Below are 22,632 nucleotides of genomic sequence, written 5' to 3'. Positions count from 1 at the left end.
AATAGTAACAAAGTCATAGGAAGAGAAAACGTGGCAATTCCTTAAAAGCCAAGAAATAAGGCCACAAGCATCCTATGCTGTTATGTTACACATCCAGACAAAGTAAGTTGACTCTGGTATCCATGAACAAAACTCTCCCAACCTGATAAACCAAGGTATCAGCTATTCAACATGCGTTCAAAGCTGTATAAAAACTAGTGGCATTCAGCTCTGATTTGCATGAAATCCCGCAGCAAAACCCCGTACCTCTCTCTCTAAAAAAAAAAAAAAAAAAAAAATGAACTTGTTTCAACTTAAATACTTTGCTACCACATTGAAAAAAAAAATTGTTCACATTCTGCAAAGGAGAAAGAAAACCAAAACAACAACAACAAAAACAAAACAAAAAAACCAACCAAAACCGTCCTGTATATGACTGCACCAGAAGGCCAAACACAGTTATCTTATCGCCTCATAGGTTGCAGACAATGTTACTGCAGTCTTAATGCCATTCACTATAGGTTATGTAACTTCTATGCAGCTGGAGGCTCGTAAAAAGAACTGAACTTCCTCTGTGCATCACTGAAAAAAAACCCAGGAAAATTAAAAAGGAAGAGAAAGACAGCGGATGGCAGCAGGTGAAAGAAGCAAGGTACTGCAAGCTGCGTACCATTGGCCAATTGTGTATTTGGGCCACTGGGACTTGTGTGAAATACCAATTTCACAAATGATGCAACTAACTCACTACCAGATCCCATACCATGCTGATTCCATCCAATAACCAAACATGTCAGTCCTGTGTAAAAACATTAAACTCCTGGAACATTTAAAAGTAGGTAACCATTTAAATAATGTAAAAATGTGCTTATTGTGGCATCTCTTATAGAAAAGTTATTTGATACAAATGTGCAGGACTTGAAGACCCTGTTTTAATCCAACTGGTACAAACAGGCTTTGAAACATGGTGACTGTTCCAAGGACAAGTCTCAGCTGCGGGCCAGCTCTCTCCCTCTCACCGTCTTTCATCCACAATCCCATGTGAATGTTACCAAACCCCCTTGTGAATTGTTGTTTCAGTCCCAAGAGAATGATAACCTCACACAGTGACAAACTGCTGTCTGAAGGAAGGATCATTTGGGATCTGCTCCCCTTACCCAAGATGGTCAGCCCCTAGCCCTGGACATGAGGCACAGTAAGAAAGGTCAGTGCCAAGGACAGATTTGTTCTCCATTGTGGTTTTAGGTTATCCAAAAGTGCCACCTTGGACCTATACCATTTCACTTTTCAAAAGAAAGTTACAAAAACCGGTAAACAAAAAGTCAGTCAGCATACGGCTAAGTTTATATACACTGAAGTTTACAATGTTGTCATTAAGTGACTTCTGCCACAGACCACTGCACATTTGTCCCTAACAAAGCACAAAGTTTGAACCAATGGTCATTAGAAGTGACAACGGGTCATTGCTTTACCAACAAGCATAAAGATAGTCAAAAATAGAACTGTAGCTACTTATCTTTAAATTTGCTGATTGACATAGGCAATCCCTCCCCTTCGTGCAACTTCCAGCTGCACATCTCGCTCTATGACAAAGAAACAAGCGGCACCTTTACAGGTACTTCTGCCAGAGACCACTTTTCTGTTGACACGTGAGTGCAGAGAACTGTCATCAACCACAGGACCGACTGAGAGGGATTCCTCCGAGAAGCTATAGCCCATGCAAGATTCCTTGGCACTTCACACAGGACCAGAAGAGGACAAGGTTTCTTTGTTAAAACAGTGTTTTCAGCAGCATTATCCCCTTCCAACAAATTACAGTCTGAATGTGTGATGGGTGATTTTCGCATAGCCCCTTCTACCAAGCTGGTTTATTCCTGGCTTTGTGCAGCTAGACCATATGAAGATCCCCACCACTACCTCCCCAGCTGTTTAAGGGACTACGGTACTGGAACAGTTCACGGTCAAGCACTTCACAGGCTTCTTCCAAGGATAACAACATCCTTAGGAAATCCTTCCATTTTAGCAATTTCAAAACAACCCAGCTTGCTGTAAAATTCCAGGATTCTTTTATCATCTGGTCTCACTTCACAAAAAGCCCCACGGGAGCCTGAAGGAGGAAAGAAACAAAACACTATAGAATAAGTTACTGTAACAAGCACAGACATCAGATATTACTAAAGTTCCCACCTATTTTAACACTTAAACCCAATGAAATCACTGATCCAATTTTATACAAAGTATAGTGCCCAAGATTTATGGCAACATAGCTGACCACCCCCTGAAGGCACTGTACACTGCAGATGTCAAGTCTGAACGAACCCTCTGCACACCTTTTATTTCACATAAAAGCATCCTGAAACTCTGATGTTGTCTCAGAAAACAGCACCAAATTGCACAAAGGAGCTGTGAATCTCAGGTGCACAGTCAGGCAGGCAGCCAAGTACTTCCCCATATTGAAGGTTTTGGTAATTACCCACCAGCACATGCTGCCACACAGAAGAAAAAGCATCACTACCAATACCAGGAGGGGAAATAGAAACATTTGTGTGCTGTTCAAGATGTAAAAATGTGTGCTCCTATTGTCAAATTGCTCCCTCGGTTCTTCCTATTTTCTAATTTGCAGGATAATGGCTAAAGTGAAAAGCTACTTTTTAACAAGGATAGCAGCAGAAGTCAGCTATCCTAAAAGCTTTTGTAATTATTTACCTAGTGTCAGGAACAGAATCTCTCAGGCTGATATGGAAGTATAGTATATTAATATAACCACCCAAGTTTGTCTTGCATCCTAGAATTAACATATACTCAGGAAACAAGGAATTTTGAGTGCAAGAGGCTTACCATTAGCCTTTAAAGAAGAGAGCAGGCAGGCCATCATGCTTTTAGCCACACTTGGATCGGTCACTTTTTTGTGGATATCAATCTTTATCAATGATGGGAAGTTGGCAAGGAACGATTCTGGCAATACTTCTTGCTCTTCATGGAAACTTAGCATTATTTTCTGAAAAGAATATGGGAAATAGACATCTAATCATGATCCAGCTTTTCACTTTCATTTGTCTTTTAAAAGCTAAATGGATAAAATCCCACAGCATCTATCTCAACAGCAAAGTACAAAGACCTCTCCGTTTACAGGAACAGCTTTCAAGTCACAGTCTCACAAACAAGACTTTTTCTGAGATACTGCACCAACAGCAAAAAGCTAGCTTAGCAGCACAAAATCCCTCCTGCTTTCTCTAATGCTTGGCTTTAAACTTCAGGAAATTAAGGCCCTTTCTCCTTTACTGCATCTATTACAGCTTTGCAGTATTTAGCTTCCAGTATCTTTGCATTAACTTTGCTTCAAAATCTGAACTTACACATGCAGTTGAAGGCACAGCACTCTGCAAATGCAGAAGTTACAAAACCTAGAGACTGCAGAATTAGCTCCACTTCAATAGTGACAGTACAGCTATTAAGATACCTTCTAGTTGCACCTAAATAAGATTGCTGGTATTTGCTGCAAGGCTGGGGGAGTTTTTGTGTGTTTATTTAAATGTACTTCAGGTTTTTTCCCCATCAAACATGCCTGTAAGTAGTGGCCATTTTCACAATGGGGCAACAATCATTTCACTCTATTTCCAAGAAGCTTTCTTTGCTTGTGTGAAGGACTGTGCTCTCAGAGCCATGACCTCTCCTGTAAGACTTTATCCAAGTCCTAGTCAAATAAAGCAAGAGCACACCGCGTATATGCCAGTTTGGCCCTGCCTTACCAGCTGGGGAGTCCCTGAGGAGGTCCACCAGTCTGCTATGATTCCTTGTATTCAGACAACTTGTTGGAAAATAATATTTTTAGCACTTGCTGAAGGCGAGATGTCATTTTGCACCATTTACAGCTGCCACATGCCACAAACGGCTCACAGACTTTAACATCAAAACCAAATACTGTTTTCCATAGGTTTGTTTTCCATACTTAAACTGATGTGACTATCAGGGGTGAGCCTTACCTACAGCATGGGGAAACCACTATCTCACTTTGCAGGAGAACAGAGCAGAAGCAATCCTTTAATTTTCTCTAGATTAAGGTGGCTTACATTTACTGCATTGATTACTATTAAAGCACACCTCAGGGGTGTATTACAACACACAACCTGTATCTGATTGGCAGTGAATAATTTTACTGTTACCTTCTAAAATGCTCAATACCATGCTCAAAGAGTTCATAAAAGTACAAAAGAAATCATTACATGGAAACTGAAAATAAGAAAAATAAAGACCTGCTCTGGAAAGAAATAGTTCATCATGCAGTTCTGATCTCGTGGTTTATACTAACCTCTGCCTCAGACAGTTCCTTGTCACTATTTGGTTTAGTATATTTTTCTTGCATGAAAGGGATCCAAGACATTTTGCATTTTTTAATGAAAGGAGTCACATCAACTGTTCCCAAAGCATAGCCACATATGCCATCCTCATCTTCTAAGACAAAGCAGTAATCCAGGCTGAGGGTGAGCAGGCCTCCTACTAACCTGCAGAAAGAAGTGTCCAAACTCAGTCCAAAGAAGATTACTATGAACCTGTGTCCTCTCCAGGTACTCTGGAGAAGACTCTAGAGTCAACCAAATAAGTGTCAAGAGTCCTCCAGTCACAAAGTTAGCTCCTAAAAAGCATTAATTAACAGACTGATGGACAGTCAAAACTCAACTATGAGCAACATCTGCACCTCAGGTTCCCACAATTTACTTCCACACACACTGCTCTTCTGACTCACCAGAGACACAAGCCTCCTTCCCCCCTTCTCTGCTGCCATTACCTCCTTGTTCTTCCACCTTCTCTTTTGGTTATGTTTTGATACCAGTTACACATCCTTCCTTACCTATCTTCCTGTCACCTCTCTACCAAGTTACACCTAAATTAAACACTTCAGACATTAAAAAAACCTCATTCAAAAAGAGCTCATTTTACAGATCAGATTTAATGCCTTTTTTTCCTTTAAATTCATCTCACTTGTCACTGCTTGTTCTTTTTTAAAGCTGGTAGAAGTCATCTGTAATATGTGTATCAGAAAAAAAAATAAAAAAAAAAATCAAGGCAGTCAGCTGGGAGACTGGCCTTCATAAAACATTCAGTTATCTAAAGAACTATACTAGGCTGGAAAATAGATACCAGACTATGAGAACTCTGATGATATGCTTTCACAAAGTATGAAAAAAAAAAAAGATACTATGATGCACACGTTTCATAATACAGAGGTTTTAGCTGAGTCTTTTTTCTAACAGCTCACAAAAGGTGGCCAGAACATGAACTGAGATATAACTGTTAATTATAATTGTTAAACTTTTAAGAAAACAAAATCCCAATATCCTAAGGCCTGCAGATGGCAGATTTTAGCCTTATTGTAAAATCAAATGCTAGTTGCATTCTTTCCCCCCTTCGACTTTTAAAAATTCGAATTAAACAGTGTTAGGACTTCATCCTTCAGAATCACTTCTGTAGGTCATTAATTCCTAATACATACTTGTCTCCAATTAAATCTGGTAAACTATGGAAAGGTTGATCAGCTCCATCAGCATACATTTCTCTGCAGATCTTATATACAGATGCCTAAGAAGAGAGAAAAGATTATTTCAAGTATCAGTCACATTCAAAAAACTATCAGCTGTTTTAGAGAGACTTCATTAACAGCTCCACTGTAAAGCAGCACTGTCAGGCATTTAAGTTACACAAAACAAGAGCACCCATTTATGAGAAAGGCTCTATTTTCCCCACAGGTTGTAAGAACACAAGTTTAACCTCCAGGGTTAGTTACCAAGCACTCACTGAGTATCAACACCCTCAAGCTACAAAGTTCATTTTCAAAAACTCCAAGGTTCAAGTGCAACAACTTAACCATTGTGAAGGACAGACACACCCTGACTTTAAAAGGCTGAACCTCTTTAAAGAGTGAACTTTCATCAGGCACACTTTACATTAGAAAACTTTACACTTTTACTTTGCATTTGACACCTCTCTATATCACCAATTTTTTAGGTGGCTTACAAACATCAATTCTATTGCCTACAAATGAACATACCAGCTCATGTACTGTCCTGGTCTGGGGTATGGAAAAGGTTGTGCTACTGCTTGTGAGAACAGCAGAGGACAGAGCTAGCCTAAAAGCGGCAGGTAAAGATGTCTTCATGCGCTAGCCTTGTTTATTCAATTGTCTCCAAAACCAGGGTTGATTTGAGCAGCTGCAAGCTCAACCTAGATACTTATGTTTGAAAGGAAACATGTTTCATTTCAGTGTAGCTACAAATGCAGAAGTTCAAGTTACTTCAATTCTTACATTGTTTAAACTGCATCCATAGAGTGTTAACTGTTGGTTAATACTTCACCTTTAAGTACTCTTCTTGCTAAGCTAACAGGCACGAAACCACCACAATTTCATTAAGGGATGGAGTGACTCTAGTTACTCCACAAAAGGAAACACATGACTAACACTAGTGAGAAGTGTCAAAAGCAGTTACCTCATCTTTAGGAAAGTAGGGTCGGATGGTGTACACTTTGGAAGTGGGTGTTAATGGAGGTGGTTGAAAAAAGAGGTCATTTGCCCCATCAATAGGCAGCAAGCGCTGTGAAAACAAAATACTTAATATGACTGTATGAACAGCAAAACCCATCGCTCTTGGGTGTGCACTGCAGACTCCCAAATTAACATTTGCTACTTGCAGGCACCCCAAAAGAAGGTGGGGTTGGTATGCTTTATAAACGCAAAGACCTTATCTGAATAGGAAATATCCAATTGGGTGTTTTAAAATATGCAATTGAAACAGCACATTAAGAGTCTGTTAATCTTATCTGTTTTAAAATACTTTTTTTACCAATCATATCTACACTGGCTCTGTATAAGAACATAGAATGTCAGGAGGAAAGGTTTGGTCTGAAGAGGGTTAACTGGCCAGAGGAGACACTTTATCCCAAAAGCAATGCGCTGACTCAATTTGCTGCGCGCAGAGCACCTGTGAGGGGGGAAAAGTAGAGTGCCAGAAAAATCCATGAACAAACTTGAACATGGCATAAACAGCAGCTGAAGAACTATTTGCCAATTGCAATCTTTGCAACAAAGCACATTACAGCTTTATTTGGCGAGGAACCAGAATTTGGATGACTATCCCTTTTGCTCATGGAATTCCCATTGGCAGACAAGCATGCGCGCATTGTGCAATTGCGGGCGCAGGTAAAAATGCTGTGCGACCTGCAAAGAAACAATGTGAAATGTCCAACTAAAGCCGCTGCGCTTCGCATGCGCGTGGGACAGGCAGCATCTCCTTGAGAAATTACTGTAGAGAGGGGAGGAAAATTATTTTAAACCAAGCTGTAAGGCTAATGGGCTTTGGACCAGAAAGCCTTCGGCAGACCAATCCTTCCAGACCTCTGATGTGCAACAAAAGGTTTCTCATAAAACAAAGAAAATGTCATTCAGTTGTGAAGTCATATTGATACCTGGAACTCTCCTGCTAGACCACCTCTAAAGGCCCAGGGTTCTTGGTCTCCACTTAAGAACTGTGCTGAAGATTGACTACGACACCCTGTTGAGATCAGATCCAAGCGGAGAACGTTACGAGAAGGGGGATTTCCTGGGTGTCTAACATGTCCAAAAAGCCAACACACACTTGTGGAAAAAGCTCTCTAACTGAGCTAGAATCCAGGGCTTGGGGGGAGGCTGTAATAATGGAAGATTTTATAAAGATTTTGTGCTTGTGCACTAACTGCAGTATCCCAAATTTGTGATTACCCAAAACAGACCAGTCTAAGTGCAGCTGAGGTGATTCAGCTCACACACCTCATTCTAGACCAAAAGGCACAGGAATGGTACCATGCACAATTATATAAGCTTCCCAGACGTTTCATACACATCTTTTTTTATATATATATTGGTAGCAGAAACATCCACTTCACCTATGAAAAGATGACATCTTGGAAGCTACGTGGCTCAGTAGCCGCTACCCTAAACTTTAGGTCAAATACCATTATCACAGCCCCTTGAAAAAAAAAAAAAAAGGACCTTTCTGAAGTCACATTTCAATAATGATTGTTTCTAATCTTGTCAGAAAACTAGGACTGGCAATGTATACAAATAGTCTGGAACAGTTCAGGCAGCCAGAAACAGTATTCTTGCAAGAGACTATACAGATTTACATAAGCCAAGCTGTACCTTCACAATGCTGCTGGCCCATTAAAAAGCTACATAGTGTTAACTGGAATTGACTCACAATTTACCAGTACAACTTAACCAGTACACACTGCTGGCCGCAGGTAATATCAGCTTCGCTTTTTAGCCTCTTGATTTTTTTTAACTCCTGAAGCATATCAGACACAGCAGGGTCCCTGCTGATCAACCAGCCACAGCAGGCCCAGCTTTAGTTTATGCTTGCTTTAGAAAAGAAACTTCCAGTAGCTGCTTGGCTTTTAATAGTGTTTCACCAGCAAGGCACCACAGCCCTCACCGACTAACATAAATGACAACTCCCGAGTTAAAAAAAAAACAACAAAACAACAAACAACCCAAAACCAAATGTAGTATCTGAAACAGAGATTTCAATCACCCACCCAGTTTTCTGACAAGATGAGCAGCACAAATACTCTTTTCCTTCTGTGGACAGCAATCTATCTCCTGTTCAAGTAACAGTCTCAGATCAGTACAGACAAGTATGTTGTGCTAGTCAGAGAGTCCCAAAGTGGGCCAAGTTTGACATTTATGAGATTTAGGAATACATGTTAAATACAGACTACCCTAAAAAGCATGGTAAATTTCAGAAACAATCCAAGCATCAAAATTTGAATTTGGTTTACTCCCACATCTTAGTTTCCATGTAGAAAGATCCCCTTTCCAAGATTTCGTCAGTAACTTGGAAGACAGTATCTGTCTGTCCTTTGAGACTACAACTTAACTAGCACTTCCAATGATTACAGTAAAGAGCTGCGTGAATGAAGAGCTGTATAAATGAAAAACATAGTTAATGCCTTAGTCGCTGCGCAAATGTGACTTCAGGTCATGCCTACTGCACATCTAATCTATCTGAGCTGCCTCACAGACAAAACCTTTCCATTTTAATTAATTAATGACGACGCGCTGTGAACATCTGGCGCTGTCCATCCAATAGCAGTAGAAACTTGTGCTGAGGATTCTCCCATCTGTACACAATGGGGAAGAAGACAATAGAAGTCATTAGTAATCCATAGTACTGTACAGCCACACTAATTTAAGGGACTGAATGCTAGCTGGACTTGGAAGGAGAGGTAAAGAAAGTGAACATTCAGTGGACCATTGAGCACACCGTTGTGGAAACTAATTTGTTTGGATTTGCAACATACTTAGCTTTATAGAATGATGTATTTAACCAAAGATCTTTGCTTTACATGTATCTACACTGGTGATAAAATGCAAGGTGAAGACAACAACATCCCCTCTCACAGAAGCACTGTTAGCATAAGAATATTAAACTTTATATGTGAAAAACTCTTAAACTACCTAATACCAGTTTGAGTACTGGAACAGAACAGTGCCAAAGTTAGAGTGAATATTTACAGAGATGGCTTCTAAGATGAACTACTCCAAATATTTGATAAATTTAAAGTCAAACCTAACTTTAGAGGGACACTGAAAAATGAAGATAATTTCGACTGTAATCAGTAGTTTGATAATTTGGAAATGCAGTCTTAAATTGGGCCCTCAACATTTAGAAATTACAAGAACCACTGTTGGCTTTACAGAGCTTTGGCCTGGAGTTTTAAACATTAACTTATCAAAAAGAGGGCATTCTCTCTAGCTAAAGGTCAATATACAACAAGAATAGTCAAGCTGGGGGAGTTGCGTTGGTTTTAAAATGTGCAAACTTAAAGCTTTTAAGCAGCATTAGGCAGAGATGATAACATACGACATTGCTGATGAGTTTTCCTTCCAAGCTAGTTTTCTTCTCTGCACTTTACAGAAGCTAGTCTTAAAAGCTCTTCTTTATCAACAAAATGTATAGGGATTAGATATTTAATAAGCACAAAACACAGGAAGTTGCTGTGCACAGACTGACTTGATGACTCAACAGGTCTTCTGTTCCTGCTTAAACCTGCCAGCAGTTAAGAATATGATTTAAAGACAATCCAAACACTAGGACTAGACCAAGGCTGTGTAATGGTTAACCACTGTGAGCTTTGTGACACCTACAAAAAGCGTGACTTGAGACCACCAGCCTTGCTGCCTGCTATGTATGTCAAGCAAGTCCACAGCATATTCCTTACAGCTGGATTAAAACCTGAAAGTGAAATGAGGTCACTACAATTACCCAGGCCATGCTGGTGCTATCTGCCAACTTAGGATCCCCCAAAAATCTTTCAGGAAAACCAAAACAAAAAATCCAACCCAAACCAAAAAATATCTATAAAAAACCCAAACAACAAAAAAAACCAAAAAACAAACAAAACACAAAACCCACAACAACAACAACAAAAAAAAAAAAGCCAAAGACCAAAAATCAAAAAATCAAAACCAACCAAACAAAAACCAAAACCAAAACTTGTTTCAAGATCAGTTTAAGTCTCAGATTAGATCTGTCCAGAGAGCTCCACAATTTCCACCCATTAAGAAAAACAAAACCAAAAAAGTTGGAAAAAAAAAAATCAGCAATTTGGAAAATATTTAAAGGAAATTCTCTTGCACCAGAATAGCCTTCTGCTAAAGCTCGCATGCGCACACAGCTGGGACGATCGGCTTCCTCTGGGCCAGGCCCATTGAAATGTCACTTCTGCAACTGTTCTGTTGAAGACAGCAATAATGTGATGAAGACAGAGCAAGCAGCAGATGGCTGATATGGTCACATTTCATAGTGTCATTTTCCAATCATATAGAGGGTATCCAAGGAGTTACATGGCATAGTCCAGTGTGCATTCAGTCAAGAGTAAGCTAAAGTCAACACTTACGTGTCAGATGAGATTCAAGTTTCATTAGCCCAAGAAGAAAATCAAGGTCTCCAACCTTAAGAATCCAGCAGACTTCACTTACAATACCAAAGCAAATTCACGGCAAGCATTGCTTCAAATAGTGAGACACAAAAACCTTTAAATCAGGGCCAAAGCAGACCCCATGTCCCAGAGAACACATTTGCCTGATATTTTGTTTTCCCCGTGGGCTAATTAAAAAAATAAATATATATATACACTATCTGGGATTATAATGGCTCCCAATGCACCTACCTAACCACTGCACAAAAGATTTCACCATTGACATAATACTCTTGATATCCCAGACGTAGGAGTACATATCATAAAGGATTGTCCTGTTGGCACAATTGGAGAGGCGAGTGAACATCCCCATCACCAAACTGCACATCTCTTCAAACTTGGCTGCTCGGTTACGCCATTCTTCTATCTATGAATGGAGGCAAAAGATCCACAAGATCAAACACAGCCTTCTAGGGAGGAGAGGTATGGAGGAAAACTATACAGTGCATGACTTCATTTTACCAGCAAGGACTACCCACATCACACGGATATTCTCTACAGTTGTTAGAAGTGAGACGTACAGGGATCCCTGGTCAAATGCAGACACCAGACTGCCTTCACAGCTAAATGGCACTACAGGGCTTAAAACAGTAGATTCCACTGGAGGAATGAAAATTACTGACCTGTGGTTAGTTATACACTACACTTTGAGTCCAAGGAAGTAGAACACCAATCTCCATTACAAACAACAGATAACATTGTTCAGGATTTTGATTTACAAGTACAGAAACAAGATTCACACTCACTTTTTCAGCATCTTTTCCTTTGCAATTAACACTGACAACACTGCTATTTGCTCTGAGCCACTGGAATTCTCTCAGCATCTGCGCACCTTTGGGCCCATGTTCATAAGGAAGGTAAAACAAGTCAGCAAGAAGCTGCAGGTCCTCTAATGTCACTGGTTCTACTGTGTAGAGAGGCTTTTCATTCGGCCCAGGCACAAATTGTTCTTTGTTAATTTGCTCATCAGTCTGCATAGGGGCAATGTCACTACCAGAGTCTTCCTGCATGGACATCTCTGGGGATTTTGATTCAACTATGCTCTCCTTATCAGTATCCATTGGCTTCAACTCCTCTGCCATCTTGGCTTCGGCAATATCTGTCAGTATCTGATTAGCATTCTTGTCTGTGTCATCCTGTTTTTCCACCACTGTGTCCATAGGTTCTTCATCAGATTGCTTCTTCTCTTCCTCCTTTACCAAGGCCGGTGACTCGCTGTTCAGCGCTGCCCCCTGACTCATGATAGGCTCTTGGTAAACTGTGGTAACCACAGTTGCGGCATTTAAAGAGGATGGTGCCACCAGAGGCCCTACATCCCCTACAGTAGTTTTAGCACCACTGTGGGCCACTTGCCTACCTGAGAATAAGAAGAAACAAGTTTAGAATTTTCCGTATGTGCCAATTAACATTCAAATCAGCAACTTCTGCAAATCATGGATGATTCTGTTGCCACAGCATCTGATCAATCTGAACAATCCTTTTAGTCCTTTGCCTGTTCACTTCTGTCACTCTAAATCTAACTACTGACTTCATTTTTGCAGGTTTCCCTCCACATAACTGGTAAGCAAAGATAAAATGGGAGAAAAGCTAGGAAAATCAGTTAATATTTATGTGCTGCCAGCAGCATTTCTGACTATGACATCAGAATAAAAAGCTCCCAAAGTTAACTATTTTTCCCCTGTACCAGCTGACTTGTTACAGGTGTATCTGGATAAAAGCACATTTCAAAATAAGAGATTGATGCTTAAATATTTCAATTGCAAAAATGTCTTTAATCTAGGGAAATGGAGACATTCAAAACCTGACTGGTCACTGTCTTGGGCAAACTGCTCTAACTCACCCTGCTTGAGCAAGGTGATTAGACGAAGAAGTCTCAAGAGGTCCTCTTCTAACCTCAAAAATTCTGCAAAAATGGAGGAAGATGATGCCTTAATTACTACTCCTCACCCAGTGTTTTTGCTGCAGTTGAGCTGTAGAAAGACTCAAAACCCTACAGCAGTTGAAAAGGGTAACTGCACCAGAACAGAGCTGGGAGGAGAAAAGGTCCCTCCATTACATCACCGGTTGTCAGAAGAGGGCACTTTGACTACCTGAAATCCACATTTGAGAAAAAACAATTTCCACCTTAGATCCCAAGATCCCACTGCTACAAGAAAGGTGTACAATGCTGGAAGGAACCCAGCTGTTTTCTGTAGACAGAAACTCAGAAAAACAAAGCCATCTTACAACAAGTGGAAGAATATGGACTCTTCTGGACCAGAACTAATGCTTACAATAGTCTAATGCCCACTTCAAAATCCTATTCTTTCAGGTCCCATGGAAGTCTAGTAACAATGGGGACTAGCAAGATCAAGACTTTTCTGTTTTGTACCAGAAGTGCCAAAGGCTCATACATAAAAGTTACTTCTGCTGGTCAGTCACGACACTACAGGCACACTGCAGAATGTCAAGCATTCTTATTTTGTTATTAAGGTCTCCCTAATTAGCAAGGCAGGAAATGCTTCTGACTGAAAAGTATACCAGTTGCCAACTAAATGCAAGTATTGAACATTTTATGCCATTTTTCTACCAACCCCAGAACAACATCAAATCAGACTCACTGCTGTATTGCTGAGGTACCCCAAATTCCTGCAACCATTCTGTTAAGGCCAACTTCAGGGCCATTTGTGGGCTATAGAGAACATCTGTTTCAATGTCTTCATCGCTTCCCTCATTTTCAAGTTTAATCTGGATAGAAACTGTACTGTCTTCAGTATCAGCTACAGAGAAAAGTTTGACAAAGTTATCATGCAAGTTTCATTTTAAATCAATTAAAAAAATAAGTCATGTTAGACAAAGCATTCAAGCAATCTCTTAAGCCTTACTTCACAAAGAGCATTACATCCTAATAAAGCAATATGGAAAACTATGGTCGCCATCAATGTCAACACAAACTATGCAGAAAGTAGACATTCTGGCTTCTCTTCATTCAGTTTTTCTTTCAATCTGAACTGCTTCCATTCCAAAGAAATCAAATCCATGGACACTTAGATCTGTGCATTAGAACTGGTTTGCTGAGAGTGCTTTTTCTACAATCAGACACCTCTCAAGACTTCAGAAATTCTCTGATAGCATGTGCTACAGATACTTCCAAGAAAATCAATAAAAGAATCTACATGTTAATTATCTTTCAGGTGACTGCCATTTACTTCTGGGATAGAAAATGCTAGGTCTTGGAAAGAAAAGATCTTGAAAAGAAAAAGTTGGTGAGAAAAGGCTAACACTTATGGATACTTACTCATTACCACATCTTTTCTCACTCCATTCATGTTAGACTTGTACCAGGTTGCAAGCGTGTGAATAGCAACATAATTGGCTTCAAATTCACAGTTTGGATTGGTCAGAACTCCCTTTAGTCGCGGTATAAGCTCAGTTGACCGACCTTTGTAAGGCCCCAGAAAAAGCCTCTTTTGATCATAATCATTAGCATGAATGTTATCCCAGATAACTGGTGCTCTCCTGATGATCTTAGAAACTTCTTCAATGGACTCTACTGGAATGTCTTTGGATACAACTTTTGGACCTAAAAAGGAAACAGGATAACCAAAGGGCTTTGCATTTACTTGAAGATTCAACACCCAAGTAGCTGGACAGTTAATTTTACTAAATATTAAAAAAAAATAATTAACACTAACAGTTCATTAAAAAAAAAAAAAAGAAGAGAAAATATATTTACCTGTCCATAACACCTCGATGCCAGGGAGCAGCTTTTCTCCTACGGTCCGTAAATATGGTGACTGGGCAACATTTGGGTAACAGAAAGTTCCACAGTATTCTACACAGAAGAGAATGTCACTGTTAGTAAAAGGATGCACACCTGTGACATACACAGGTGTCCCAGAAACACATTGAGAGAGTAAGTACCATTTGAGAAGAGAAACAAAATTAATGAAGAAAGGCCCAAAAGTCCAAAGCATAAATAAAAAGCACATGATGAATGATAATTAGCATAAAGATCAAAAAGGCAGATAATTTATTTACAATTACTCAAATATTAAAATAAAAAAGCCCAAATAAATTCCATAAATAGAAGGGCAGGTTACAGCAGACAATATGCAAAAAACCCTAGAAACCCTAAGACTGATTATGAAATGCAAATACTTGAAAACAGTAACACTACAACATGTCTCTTTAAAGCTAAGTAGGAGTTCTGCAACAGACACAAGCCACCACAGTGTAAGGGGATAAACAAATTAACACTAATGATAACACCGCTACTGAATTGAATTTCCCTTGCAACACTCCACACCTCTGAACACAGTGATTCTTGCTTCCTTACAATATTCTTACAGGTATTAGAGGAAGCTTGCAATTGAGAAAGGAAATTACTGGACCCAAGTGCAAGTCATCTTATTTTTTAATAAATAAATAAAGCAGCTCAGTGACTAGAGTATGTGGGTAATCCTCTTAAAGCCAGGTACCACTGAGATAAGTCAGCACAGACTGGGCTGTACCTCTACTCTAAGCAAATTCTAAGAAACCAACAACTAGCCAGATCAAGAAGCAAAAAGATTATGGTACAAGTCAAACGTAAGTTTTCCTTTAACCTCATTTGCAGTTCAAACTTCTCAAACCATTCTTTGCTTGGCATTAAGCTTTTCAGAGATGTGCAGATCTGGCAAAAACTCTGCATATGTTAGAATTACCTCAGCCTTTCTTTGTAAGTCAATTTATTCAAACAGCCTCAAAATACTCCTCAACGCAGTGATTTCCATAAGATAACAGCCTCTCTCCTTTAAGGCTGAACTAAAGGATTCATCTCATTTTACCTGTAGGACAGAAAAGGAATGTGTCTGGTTCTCCTAGATATTGATAAATTTCATTCGTGATCGAGACTTGAGCATGAGCAAAAGAACTGAAAACTTCTTTATCTGCTGCACACATGTTGTGATCAATATCATCAAACAGCAGTGCAAAAGATCTACAGCCAAACTGGGAAACCTAATATAAGAAGGGGGAAAAAAAGTGCATTAATTTTGAATTTTTAATATTTTTATTTTTATTTTATTTTTAACCAAACAACGTAATTTTTAAATCTAACCTATCTGAAAGGAAAAGCTACAGGTAAGAGGGAGAGAAGGTATGGGAGGTAAGACAGACTTTGGTATCTATACATGATGAATGCCTCTTTCTGAGCCTCTGCTCTGCTTCTCTCAAACATAAGCCCTCTAAAGACCTGCAATCTATTCCAGTTTTAACAATCCAAGCCAATCTCCATGGACAGACAGCTGGAAAAAAGCTAATTCTGTAATAGCTGTTGGACAAAGGAAAGGAGACTACCAAGGGAACAAACATGACACGCATTATGTCAGGTCTGCCTCCAAAGGTGCCTACTGTGGACAGGAATTCTTGCTTTAGAAATGCATCTTGGCTTCAAGGCCCTAAAACACTCTGAAGGCAAGTTCCTAAGAATAGCCTTCAGAATCCAACACAAGATAATACATTTTGTTGGTTTTGTGGATTGCTTTTTTGCTTGGTTGGTTTTAATCTAAATAATCACTGGCCTCTTCTGCAATGCAACCTGAAATCATCCACTGGAATTGTTCAGAGCCATTCAAACTAATACTAGTGCTGAAAACATTCAAGAAACTAGTGAAAAGCTGCAAGAGTGAGCCCTGAAACCATGGTCAATTTGTGTCACACCTACCTGATCAAGCTTGCGTTTCAATGTGGATACCTCTTTAGGATTAGAGAAAGTGATGTCAAGTCCAGGAGAGATTGCATAAATGAACTCTATTTCATGTTCTCGTGCAGCTGATATTAGAGTCATCAGCTGCTCTGGAAATCAAATTCAAATAGTTCAGAAGGATTCAACGATAAAACCAAACCCTCAGACATCTTTACAAGTAAACGATAAAAATGCAGATGCCTCTCCTACACCACCACCACCACCAATAATAACATTTGCCGGAATTTCTTAAAACTAACACAGCAAAAAGCATCAAACTGTTTGAAAGAGTTCTCAGAAATTATGCCAAAACTAATACAACAGCTGTCCTTGAAGTGTTATTTTCCATATTAAAATGATTTAAAGGTTGAAAAAATTATGTCTCAACATTGTGAGACAAATGTGAATGCAGGCTGGCTTTACAGTACATACATCAACAGTTCTAGAATTATTACTCACTTTTTCCACTTTTGTCACATATACTAAGAAAATTCAAAGTAGTAATTGCACCCCACATGAAACTGATTCACATCCTGTACATATGATGGAAGCTCAGGCCACGTCAAAAAGGGTTTTAACATCACTGTGCAGAATTATTTTAAGAAACAAATTTAAAATTTCATCTTCTATACAATAATGTATGGAATTTTTTTTAGGATATTTAACAATCTTTGGTGCTATTGGCAATTACACTGCAGCATCCTTTAGACTGTATTTCTGCAGCGATTCAAAATGGCCTCCACGAAGGATTACTTAATATTGAATGAGAATAATTTTCCCTTTGCCCAAGGAAAATTAATAATCCCCACAAGCTAATAGAACACTGCAGATCCAAAGGTGGATAAAAGCCTCACACCAGCCTGAACAGGTCTTATATTCTCACTAAAAAGTCAGGAGCTGCTTGTCTAACTGGCACTCTCTTCGCCGAGACAAGCACTTCATGAATCGCATAAAAGGGTATGCTATTTGCTCATTAATCTTTTTTCTTTTCTGAAGCAACTAATTTTTACTTCAAAATATGGCCCAGATGTTCAAGAGCCAAAGGAATAATTCTGAGCAACCTTCCCCTGGAAAAGGGTAAATGTTGTAAAACAAAAGCCTGAGAAGCAGTTTCAGAAATCATCTGCAGAGTTACAATTAAAAGAAGTAAATCTATGCTTGTACCAAAGCTTCACTGAATACATCTGCCAGGCATTAAGAAGAGGTCTCCACTCACCTTTGGAAAAGGCTACCGAGATTAAACAGACATAAGCAGCACACTTAGCAATGACCAATTCATTCAGAGGTCTACTTATAGAAAACACAGAGGCAAATAAAGGCAATTACCTGCTTCCTCCACAGAGTACATTTCTCGCCAGAACATCCTGTGCTTATAATCATCCTTTGGAGCATACAGGTATGTATTTAGTCCCCACTTCTGAAGTCTGTGAACACAGGAAGAAAGCCTTCATGGGAAACTAGCCTACAAATTCAGGAATTCTATGGTTTACTTGATCTAATTTTTTTACCTGATCTAATTTATTTTTTCTTCATTGATCACTGTTCCTATACTATTAAGTTACAATAACTTTATGCACAACTGGTATTAGACAAATTCATTTTAGGCAGGATGGAAAGGTGAATGCGAGCCCCCAGTAATGCAGATATTAGGCAAAAGTTCTTCTAATTTAGCACAGTAATTCTTTCCAGGCTTAAGTGGAAGATTATGATCATATTGTGATGGAATGTGCTGCAGTAAGAGGAAGCATGACTTGCCTTCTAAAAAGTTCTTTCCTCTGCTCCATAACCCAAGGTCTTCCATAAAATCCTATGGGAAACAAGATTTACATTATCCAGTTAGCTTATGCCTGTGCTCCATGAAACTTTATATTACAAACACACCATTTTTTTTCTTCTGCTACATTCAGCAAAAAGCTTCCCAAAACAGGAAAAAGCAATCTAGTTAAGCAGCATTAGCAAAGTGTAATAACCCAAACTGATCTAAATTTAAAATGCAATTATAACTTGTTCCATTTCTTATGATCTAAAGTCTTACAATTTTGGCCATTGAAGCAATTAATTTTCAGAATCCAAACTGTACTCCTGAGCATATGCCCTTGATGAGTCAAGTCAGCATTATTTTAGAAACAGACTGAACAGCCAGAACCTAATTAAACTGTCACTCCAGACACCTACAAAATAGATTTGACTGTAATATGAGCATGAAGACACTTGAAAATATTTACCAGCTCAAAAATGCTTAACTGATGGTACAGATTAGAATGCTAAATACACACAGAGTATATAAATGCATACTGAGCAATATTGTGCAATTAAAAAAATGTGCAAGTGAGTCAGGAGAATGCTTAGGATCTCATTCCTTTTATTCATCTTAACAGGCTCCTGTCAAAATTAACTTGCAAGTTGATATCTTCAATTCCCACATCTTTACAAGCTAAGACTATGTCCTTGAATAATCATATAAAAGCATCTCCACAAGTAATTTTATAACAGTGCATAATCAAAGCATGCGATTCCATGGAAACCATAACTACTTCTGGTTTTAAATCTAATCCATTCTAGAAACATAATACTTTAAAAGCACTCTCAGTCAATTAGACCTATATGCAAACAGTTCAACCACAAGTGGGCACTTCAAAACAGTTTCAGCTTGGCAGGCTGTGCAAAGACCAGAGACTAAAATAACACTGAAATTTAGTAAGTTTTTATTTTCAAACAACACAGCCAATCAGTGATGAATGATGCTGCTAATACACAAAGCTCGCAAGTCCCTGCAGAACACCAGTTCAAAAGGCAGACTCCATCTTCATTTCCAGAGCTTTCCACCATTGTAAATCTGTAAATATTTGGTCTTGTGGAGGTCAAAATCACCCTCCTACAACCTTTCAAAATTCAAAACTGATGCAACTGAAGCATCTTCTATATATTAACATCTGTTTCAGTTACCTATTAAGTGAGCAATGCTCTTTTAAGAAGCTTAAAAGAGGATTAAGAATTAATCTCTCAATGAGTGATCTTAGACTAACTGGCACCACGAAGTGGCAAAGCTGCGTAACTACTACTCGCATAACTGCAAAGTGACAAACGGAGGACAGTCCAGCAGAAGAGCAAACGAGAGCAGGCACAAAAACCTTCCATCTTATTTCACGCAGAACAAATGTCTCATTTTCACCAGGCCTCCCCAATTCTGATCGATGCTGCCCTGAGAAGCTCAAGAACCCAGAAAAGGAATGAAATACTGTGATACCTAATAAATACCACCTATGTCTCATGACTGGTTCAGAACACTTACGCTTTACCTATGATACCATGTTTCAAACCTAGGAGCCTAAAGCTGAGCAGGGCCCTACTAAAAAAGAAAAAAATAAAAAAGAAAATAATCATAGAATCACAGAATCGTTTGGGCTGGAAAGAACCTTAACATCATCTAGTTCCAACTCCCCTGCCATGGGCAGGGACACCGCACCCTAGACCATGCTGCCTAAGGCTCTGTCCAACCTGGCCTTCAACACTGACAGGGATAGAGCATTTATCATTTCTTTCGGCAACCTGCTCCAGTGCCTCACCACCCTCACAGTAAAGAAATTCTTCCCTATATCTAACCTGAACTTCCTCTGTTGACATTTAAATCAATTTCCCGTTGTCCTATCGCTACAGTCCCTGACGAAGAGTCCCTCTCCAGCATCCTTACAGAACCGTTCAGATACTGGAAGGCTGCTGTGATAATCAGATAACAAAACCAAATTAAATAAGACTGAAGAAAACATGCTAATCTGAGGTGACACTTTTCTATCTGTCCCATTTCTTAATTGCCAATGTCATCAGCTGATGACAAATCTTGGAGCTTGTTTTCTGTCCAACTAAAAATCAACCTGGTTTCATTCTACTCCCTCAAGACTGTGTCAGGTTAACACAGAGGCAACAGATCATGCCAAATACATCATCCCAGTTATACTGTAACTAAGACGACAAGAAAAATTATTATGGTATAGGCAGCGGTTCTGATATAAACCTGATGAACAGATGATCTATGGTCAAGATGTATCAGCAGCACGAGGAAGCATGCTGTTACAATCTGTATTTCTGTTCACCGTTAGCTGTCTCCAAAGCCTTCATTTTAGCATCTATCTTCACACAATTCTATTAACAAAGGCATCTCTATGTTGACTGGATTTAAGGTCTAGCAAGTGCTCAAAATAAAGACTTTACTCCACTCAGCACAATGACATTTGCAGAAGCCAAATGGAGTTTTCTACGGCATGAACAAAAGGCATTCTGAAAGCAGTGCAGATACTGACTTTGATAAACTGCGTACTACCCTCTATATACTGTTAATCATTTTGCTCTCCTACCGGAGATTCATTATAGGTGCAGATATAATAGTAGTCCACAGGAATTTATAACAATTCTGAACTATCTATTATGTTGGGAATAAACCATTTTTCTTGCTGGCATTCAACCATCTGCTTTAACTGGCCTGTCATAAATGCAGATAAATCCTGCAGTTATCGAGAAATGCAAAGAGTCCCTTTATTCTGCAACAACTTAAACCTTTTAATGGTGCATCAACACCAAAAGACAGATTACTGTTCTACAGCGCAATTCAAATGGTAAACTACAACACTTCCGAGATTAAGAAGCATTTAATATTAAATCCAGAACTATGGAATCACCGATCCCCTACCCAGCAAACTGAATCTGAGCCTCTGGCGCAGAGCAAGAGCATGTACAGCTGGGCAACCGCACAGCAGCTCTCCTCTCTCCCTCCCACCTCTCTCTTTAGACACGCACTAGCAAGCGAGCCACAGCACTGCCTCAGCCTCCATTAGGTACCGTCGAGCTACCAGGGGTGCCAGGCGTGCCCTCACCCGGCCGAGCAGCTGCCATCAAAGGGCACTCCCCGCTAGCGAGCGGCTTCCACCACCAGACCTAGAGGCAGAAGCCCCGCCCGGGAGCCGCGGCTCCTCCCCCCCCCCGCAGCCTCTCCTCTCTAGCGGAGGGAGCTGCGGCCAAGCACCCCGCACCACCCTCCTCGAAGAGCGGGCTCCTCTGGGCGCCGCAGCGAGGCGGGGGAGGAGCCGGGAGCAGCAGCGCCACCTGGGACCAGGCCTCCCACGGACACCGACTCCCCCCCCCATCGCCAAACACCTCCCATGCCCCGGGGATATCGGGCCCCCCTCCGAGAGCTCTTACCTTCCACGACGCCGCAGAGGAAGCGGCGGGAGCCTAGCGCGGTCTCCGTCTCGGTGTCAGTCTCTTCACCCCCCGGCACCGGGCCTGCGGCGGCGCCCGGCGGTTCTAAGGGAGCGCCGGGCACGCCAGCTGGGTTGGGGCTACCTTGGGGCTCCTCAAGCGCCGCCTGCCCCTCCTTCTGCACCATCCTGCCGCCCGCCGCCAGGACCCCCACTCGCTGGGCCGGGCCGAGCCGAGCCACCCCGATCCTTTTCTTTCCCCTCTCCACAACCCCTTTGTCTCCGCCGCTGCGGGCCGCCGCAGCTTCCTGTTTACGGAGCCCTGCGCCTGCGCAGGGAACCGGCCGCAACCGGTCCGCACCGCCCTGCCCGCAGCCCCCTCGCTGCGAGTTGCGCAGAGAGACCGCCGCGGGGACCGGGGGAGCTTGTACCAACCGCAGGCAGGGACGACACGGGCCACCGCAGCCTACCGGAGTCCCCCTGCCACCCGCCGCGCTGACGGCTCCTCTTCGCCGGAGCGGGAACAACAGACTGAGAAGAGGGAGTTACCTTCCCCTGAGCAGGGACCCGGTCGTGGCGGCGGCCCATACGCTAATCGTTGTTCGGGGTGGATTGGATACCGAGCTGTGGGGCTGCAGAGGGAAAAGCCTTTGAAGCTGTTCTTACCCTGCGCTCAGGGGTGATGTTACTTTTGCCGGTGTTTGCATGCCTAGAAGGAGCTATGAGGATGGGCTTTGAAGCTGGGAG

At 40.8% G+C, this 22,632-nt stretch overlaps 1 protein-coding gene across 2 annotated transcripts; it reads right to left on the bottom strand.

The window, feature by feature from the left end:
- Positions 1–1,300: 1,300 nt before the first annotated feature.
- OGA (O-GlcNAcase) lies at positions 1,301–22,329 on the bottom strand. 2 transcript variants are annotated; one of them, XM_057420906.1, is made up of 16 exons: positions 21,887–22,329; positions 18,449–18,500; positions 18,020–18,117; positions 16,673–16,803; positions 15,795–15,966; positions 14,702–14,800; positions 14,264–14,548; positions 13,587–13,745; positions 11,733–12,343; positions 11,179–11,353; positions 7,435–7,520; positions 6,459–6,563; positions 5,468–5,553; positions 4,286–4,478; positions 2,815–2,974; positions 1,301–2,083 (listed from the first exon to the last, which is right to left on the bottom strand). In XM_057420906.1, the coding sequence occupies exons 1-16, from the start codon at positions 22,071–22,073 to the stop codon at positions 1,947–1,949; spliced, it is 2,736 nt and encodes a 911-aa protein (XP_057276889.1). In that variant the 5' UTR covers positions 22,074–22,329; the 3' UTR covers positions 1,301–1,946. The 2 variants fall into 2 exon arrangements, with proteins under 2 accessions (XP_057276889.1, XP_057276890.1); XM_057420907.1 differs by lacking the exons at positions 1,301–2,083; positions 4,286–4,478 and having other exon boundaries at positions 2,832–2,974.
- Positions 22,330–22,632: the final 303 nt, after the last annotated feature.

This window comes from Pezoporus wallicus, unplaced genomic scaffold (genome assembly GCF_028554395.1).
Source record: "Pezoporus wallicus isolate ANWC-B61680 ecotype Strahan unplaced genomic scaffold, APGP_CSIRO_Pwel_v1 contig_3365, whole genome shotgun sequence".
Lineage (NCBI taxonomy): Eukaryota > Metazoa > Chordata > Aves > Psittaciformes > Psittacidae > Pezoporus > Pezoporus wallicus.
The sequence above is the reverse complement of the archived record's forward strand: the minus strand, read 5'-3'. Positions and strand labels throughout refer to the sequence as shown.